Source organism: Octodon degus, unplaced genomic scaffold (assembly GCF_000260255.1).
Source record: "Octodon degus isolate 3935 unplaced genomic scaffold, OctDeg1.0 scaffold00008, whole genome shotgun sequence".
In the NCBI taxonomy this organism is placed as follows: domain Eukaryota; kingdom Metazoa; phylum Chordata; class Mammalia; order Rodentia; family Octodontidae; genus Octodon; species Octodon degus.
This window is the reverse complement of record NW_004524584.1, coordinates 13,512,603-13,519,864: the sequence shown is the minus strand read 5'-3', so window position 1 is coordinate 13,519,864 and position 7,262 is coordinate 13,512,603. Positions and strand designations below refer to the sequence as shown.

General features: G+C 38.2%; 1 protein-coding gene and 1 pseudogene across 3 annotated transcripts in view; one reads left to right on the top strand and one right to left on the bottom strand.

Moving 5' to 3' along the window:
• The window catches only part of Rad18 (RAD18, E3 ubiquitin protein ligase), a 153,883-nt gene that overhangs the window by 100,937 nt on the left and 45,684 nt on the right, over window positions 1-7,262 (bottom strand). For all 3 annotated transcript variants that reach the window (XM_004625052.2, XM_023705623.1, XM_023705616.1), the window contains exons 5-6: window positions 3,349-3,686; window positions 2,542-2,641 (exon numbers count right to left, since the gene is read on the bottom strand). In XM_004625052.2, coding sequence (XP_004625109.1) covers window positions 2,542-2,641; window positions 3,349-3,686 — 438 coding nt within the window. The remainder of the gene's footprint in view (window positions 1-2,541; window positions 2,642-3,348; window positions 3,687-7,262) is intronic.
• LOC105743892 lies at window positions 6,241-6,992 on the top strand (annotated as a pseudogene).

Below are 7,262 nucleotides of genomic sequence, written 5' to 3'. Positions count from 1 at the left end.
CTGCTTCAACAAAGCAGTCAGGCTCAGGTTGCTGTGGTTCGATCCCCACAACTCAAGCCAGCCAAACCTGCCCTGAAGGCATTTGGAGCAAAAAATAAATAAATAAATAAATAAAAATAAAATAAAATCAACTGCAGGTAGCAAATGCTGAATCATCTTGTAGATATTTATAACAAGTACACAAAAAGAAATCATTAAATTCCTATCCAAAACATTTATTTTATTAAGGACAGATTATTAAACTCATAAATAAAATTCTAAAAAGAACTCTATCAATATTCACTGGCTTTCACAGTGAAAAGCACTATGTGAAATCAACAGTTTCTCTCAGAAATTTGAAAACAGAGAGCCAGCGGAAAGTTTCCCCAAACAAGAAAATGACAACTGATCTTTCTTCCATGATTTAGTGAGACTGAGTACTGTATTTGAGAGCCCTTCCCATCTGACAACATCAAAGGACAAGTATGTGCTCTGAATGAACCATGAGGCGACTTCATACAGGACGGTTTTCATCCACATCTAAGACAGGACTTTGTTGGGGTATTACAGCGGAGATGGAAAAATAGGTCAATGCTCTTTAAGGTGGTCAGATGCCCCGACCAGTATGTAACTAAAGAGAGATGAAGCTAAATGGCTCCCTAAGAATATCTGGCTAATTCTACAAGATGTGAATTATTCTCAAGACAAAAAAGGTTTTGGGGTAAAACAAATTCAGGAATTACCTGATAAAACCATACCCAGTAGTTATCCTTATGTAGGGCTTCTTACTGCCTTCAATACACTAAGAAAGTAACACAAGCTGCACTCATTCTACACCACATTGTAGGCCAACTGCCAAGACTACAGTATTCTATGGAGCAGGATTTGAAATCGCTCCAGGAACTTAAACTTAATCACACATGTACAAATACAGCTTTGAATAAACTGACACAGCTAAATGTACTAGAATACAATTAATGAAAATAGAAAACAAAACCCAAATAAGATTATCAGTGGTGATTTCTTACTCTTCAGGTAGAAAATACTCAGCTTTTGTACTCCCAACTCACTTTTTTGGGGGGGTGGGGAAGAAAGAGACACTGTTCAAGAGAAAAGCCATTCTTGAGCTGTCTTGTTTCATTTATTCCAAGTCCCCAGTAAGTAACGTATAGTTCTTATTCTCATCAACAAACTTATGCCCACGGTAGGAGACAGTAGGGTGCACGCAGGATTGCCCAGGTCTGGAGGCAAGTGCTGCCTTCCCCGCACCCTACCCCTGGGGAATTAATAAGAGATCACTGCACTTCTAGGTCAGCAGGCACACGTTACCACAGCTGAGTCTGTCCTTTACAGCCTGCATTCACCACAGGCTTACTTCTAAACAATGACTTATTTTTATCTTTAATCGTATAAAAATAGTAAGATGGCCCTACCTTTTTAGTATGGTTTTTGGAAAACACCCTTCTAATGCCTTTAACACATATCAAGGAGAAGGGCCAATCATTCTGTCATCCCCACATTCCAAGTGCTACTCCTGTCTTCAGCCTTCTTCTCTTGTTTGCCAAAGCACTCTGAATTATTACCTACTCTCTTTCCCTTTCCTCCTGTTCAAGAGTCCTTCCAACAAGTCCAGGATAACTTCATTACTAAATTGCTGGTTTAGTTCAGCACTTTGTGCCACTGACCATCTACTTTCTCCTGCAGAAACTACCAGAAAAGAGACTGAAGGATTAAACAACTCCTACTGTTAAAAATACAAGTTTCCCTTGAGGGTGTTACTTACTCTCCCTAAACTATCGCTTCCCTTCTTTCCTTGCCGCCAGCCTCATTCAACTTGCTTCCTTTTTGTCTTCATCAGCCACAGATTCTATAATACCCTGCAATTAAACTTCAATTACAGTTTCATTCCTAAATAGCTTATATGTGTAACAGTAGGCTGGTTTAAGAAATTAGCGTTACTTCCAGGTATATCAGAGGCCGAAGAGCACAACAGTTGGAGGCAGATACTGTGGAGGTGACTCACTAATTATATAACTTCGGTGGTTTGGAAGGAATGACATTATATTTCATACACACTTCTGAACTTTTTGTATCATGTATCTCTACCTTGTCAAAAAAAAAAAAAAGAGAAAATTTTTGAAAAAAAACCTGATTTAAAATTGTAAACTTTTTGAGTATCCTAAGAACAGAAGAAAGCTTTCATACTTTCAATGTTCAGAGTCTAGATCTGCTTTCTAAGGCTAAGATTTTATAGGAGTTCTAAAATTCTAAGAAGAAAGTTTCTAAAAAGAACTGAATTTTAAGTCATTAATTTCTATGGTCATAATTTAAAAGTTAGATACATATTCAATATATTTATATAATTAATCATATGTGGCAAAGTGAGAGTTCAGGAAAGAACAAGAGGACAGAGAAGGGAGCCACGCCAAACAAAATTAAAGGAGAAAAAACAGCTGGAGAGGGACTATGACAACTGGCCAAAATACTCAATGTTTTTTCAACTTTATAAGTATCAGAAGCATCTAGCTGATGTAACTGAAGAGGTACAGTCAACTTTCTTACCTTCTGAGGCTCTCCTTCTTCTCTTCACGTGACAAACAGCCATCTAAGTGCTTATTAATGTGATTTTCTGGAATGTTAACACCACAAACAGGGCAACCTACTGTATTTTTTAAAGAGAAGGAAGGACTTTATTATCTGTAGAAAGGGCAAAAGTAAGGTGAGATACCAATGTTCTCTAACCTAATCCATAAATAAAATGGTTTGAAAGGTACATAGCCGGGGTTGGCAAACACACTTAATAAAGAGCCAGGGAGTATTGAGGTTTTCTCGTTAGTCTGCCACTACTGTGCTTCTCTGCAATGATACTGTGAAAGTAGTCAGAACCAATATGCAAACAAACAGGTGTGACTGTATTCTAGTAAAATTTTATTTACAAAAACAGTTGGCAAGCCAGTTTTGGCTTCTGAGTGTTTGCTAACCCTAGGTGGAAGAACAGTACGGAAATGAACTTAGCTAAAAAAAGGTCATTTTCTAAGAGGGAAACAGAAGAATCAAGGTGGGGTGGCTAGAATAACATGGAGGGGTAGCTCTTAGATTAAACCAGAACTACTACATGGGAGTGGGGTGGGGTGTAGAAGGCTACTATCATACTTAAAGTATAAGCTAATTAAACTGTTTCAATTTTGCAGCAACTCTGCTGAATTTCCATCTATAAGCCATGACTATAACCATCTCTGCAATTGCGGGAAGGTGAAATCTGGCCCGTTTGTACGCTTTTCTCTTCAAAACCATTATTTATTCTTATGACATATGGACAACAAAATTTCCATTAAGGAAATGCAACATTTCCTTCAAACAGTGTCCTACCTTTAACAACTTGTTTCAAAGAGGACGTAGAGGGTATTTCAGGCCTATTGGCATCTGATGAGCCAGGTGTCATCTTTTCCATAAAACATGTCTCTTTGGCTTCTGTAGAAGGGGTTGCCTTTTTTTGATGGATGAACTTGCTGTCATTTTCTTTTATCAACAACTCTGACGTAGAACCACCAGGTTCTCTGATCAAAAACTTGTCTATTAACGTGCTGCCCTGCTTTAAAGAATGTCTGAGGGCTCCAGGACTCTGTACTTTGACAGCCAGTTTTTTTGAGGAAGATGAAGCAGGAGATATGGGTGGTGACTCTAAAGCAAACTGCAGCAGATGATTCCTTGAAACACAAAAAATAGAATCACACACAAAAGTAAATTGATTAGAATTACAGTAAACTTCTCTACACAAACCTTAAAGTCCAGGGGGGGCTGGAGTGAAGTATTTCAAGCCCTAAAAGATAACAACTTTCTATCTCAATTTATATGTCCTTTATACTTTCCTTTAAAACTGATAAGAAAATAACTTATTCCCATGACAAGGAACACCTCAAGAAATCCTTGAGAAAAAAGAAAAGAAAAGAAATCCTTGAGCACCAAGTCAGTGTAATACAAAATTCTCAATATCTGAAAGGCAAAGAGCAAGCTCCAATAAATAACCTAATGATAAAAAAAAAAAAATAACCTAATGATGCACCTCAAAGTCCTAGATGAACACGAAAAAGTAAAACCCAAAGCTAATAAGGAAATTATAAATATCAGAGTAGAAATTAGTGAAACAGACTAAAAAATATCTGTTCTAAAAATCAATGAATATAAAGAATTGGGTCCTTGCAAGAGAAACAAAATAGACAAACGCTTAGGCAAATCTTTATTTTCCTTACCAAATAAGGAAAGAAAAGGCCGAAATACATGAAATTCAAAATAAGAAAGGTGAAATCACAATGGATTCTGCTGAAATCCAGAAGATCAGCTATAGCAACTTCAAGAACTTGCACATTAATAAAATGGAAACTATGAAAGTGAGTAAATTCCTAGATACATGTGAACTACCAGAGTTGAACTAAGATATAAAAATCCTAAATAAGCCAATATCACTAAGTCAAACTGAAAAAGTAATAAACCTACTACCAACTAAGAAAAGCCCACGTCCTACAGGACTCACTGCTGTGTTCTATAAGAACTTTTGAGATCTAATGCCAATACTTCTCAAACTCTTTAGTGAAACTGAAAGAGAAGTGGTACTCTCAAAGTCATTTCTGGAAGCAAGCTCTGCCAGAAAAAAGATCCAATCAAAAAGGGAACCGTATAGGCAATCTTAGTCATACCATAAAGCTACAGTGATATAAACAGCATGGTGTTGGTGAAGAACAGCCTTGCAGATCAATGGAACAGAACAGATGGTGCAGAAACTCTGGCACATTCCGCTACCTTATCTTTGACAAAGGGGCCAAATACTTTCACCAAAGGAAAGATTACCTTTTACACAAATGGTGTTAGTAAAACTGGCTTTCCACATGCCAAAGATTTAACTTAACACTCCTCTCCCTTTCTCACTATATACTGAACCAAAATCAAAATGATTCAAAGATCTAAATATTAAAATAGAAACAGTCTGTTGGGAGATAAGATAGGCAAAATTCTTGCAGACATGAGTGCAGGCAGAGACTTTCTGAATAGAGTCCCACTTGCACAAGAAATAATACCAAGAATGAACAAACATGATCACATCATATTAAAAAGCTTCTGCACAGGAAAGGAAACCACTGAGACAGTGAAGAAACAAACTACAGAATGGGAAAATTTTTTCTGCTAGCTATCTCTTAGGCAAAGGAATAGAATATATAAAGAACTCAAAAATCTTAGGTCCCTAAATTTAAGGACAAATGGGCACCAGAAATAAATATACTTCTCAAATGAAAAAATATAAATCGCTTGGGCTGGCCAAACAGCTCAGTAGATTAAAGTGCCTGCAAGCAGGCACAGGGGCTAGGGGTGTGATCCCTGGCCCTACCGTGCCGCCCCGCCACCAGGGTGCGCTGAGATGGCAAATGAGACTTGGCATGGTAGCATGCGCCTGTAATCCTGGCTCTTGGGAGGCTGTAAACAGGAGAATCACTACAAGTCTGATCTAGTAGTGAGACCCTGAACACCCTTGTAGACCCTTCCCTAAAAATACAGGAAAAAAAAACCATATATATATATAACATTTTTTTCAAGTATTGGATATATATATATATATCCAATACTTGAAAAAAATGTTCTACATTGCTGCCATTCCAGAAATGCAAATTAAAATACTGAGATTTCATCTTACTGCAGAAAGAATGGTTATCATGCCAGGAAAGGTGGCATATGCCTATTATCCCAGCACCTGGGAGGCTGAAGCAGAAAGATCACTGCCAATTCAAGGCCAGCCCAAACTAAGACCTTATCACAAAATAAAACAAAACAAAATGTTACCATCATGAAATCAACCAATCACAATAAGGCTGTAGGAAAACTGGAACCTTTCTTCATTGTTGGTGGGACTGTAAACTGGTAACAACCACTATGAAAATCACTATGAAGATTCTTCAAAAAAAACTAACACCAGAAATTGCATTTGACCCAGCTATTTTCCTCCTAGGTATTTTCCCAAAAGAGTTAAACACATCACACTTCAGTAATGCATGCACACCCACGTTTCTAGCAGCACAATCAATAACTTAATCTGGGAAGCAGCCTATGTGTCCATCAGTGGATACATGGATAAGAAAATGTAGCATTTGTACACAATGGAGTATTGGTATGCCATAAATGATAAACATGGGGGTTTTTGCTGCCTGGACGCGGAGCAAGGGGTTAAGAGAGTCGGAAATGTTATCTGCTTCCATCTGTTGTGCCGCTGCGGTTATGGACGACTGGGAAGATCTGGTGTACCAGGAGAAGCTGGCTGAGCAGGCTGAGTGATAAGACGAAATGGTTGAATCAATGAAGAAAGTAGCAGGAATGGATGTGGAGCTGACAGCTGAAGAAAGAAACCTCCTATCTGTTGCATATAAAAATGTGATTGGAGCTAGAAGAGGATCCTGGAGAATAATTAGCAGCATTGAACAGAACGAAGAAAACAAGAGAGAAGACAAACTAAAAATGGTTCGAGAATATCAGCAAATGGTTGAGACTGAGCTAAAGTTAATCTGTTGTGACATTCTGGATGTACTGGACAGACACCTCATTCCAGCAGCTAACACTGGCGAGTCCAGGGTTTTCTATTATAAAATGAAAGGGACTACCACAGGTATCTGGCTGAATTTGTCACAGGAAATGATAGGAAGGAGGCTACAGAGAACAGCTTATAAAGCTGCTAGTGACATTGCAATGAGAGAACTTCCACCAATGCATCTTATTCGTTTAGGTCTTGCTCTCAACTTTTCTGTATTCTACTATGAAATTCTTAATTCCCCTGACCATGCCTGCAGGTTGGCAAAAGCAGCATTTGATGATGCAATTGCAGAACTGGATACATTGAATGAAGAAAGCTGTAAGGACTCTATACTTATTATGCATTGTTCCGTCATAATCTGACACTATGGACTTCAGACATGTAGGGTGATGGTGAAGAGCAGAATAAAGAAGCGCTGCAGGATATGGAAGACAACAATTAGTGAGACATAAAAGCCAACAAGAGAAATAATCTCTGACCACCCCACTCCCACCCATCCCACCCCTTGGAGATTCCCCACTGTCACTGAGAACCACCAAATCTGACTTTTACATTTGGTCTCAGAATTTAGGTTCCTGCCCTGTTGTTGTTTTTTTTTAAAACAGTTTTCAAAAGTTCTTAAGGCAAGAGTGAATTTCTGTGGATTTTACTGGTCCCAGCTTTTAGGTTCTTTAAGACACTAACAGGACTGCATAGAAGCTTTTTCAGCATT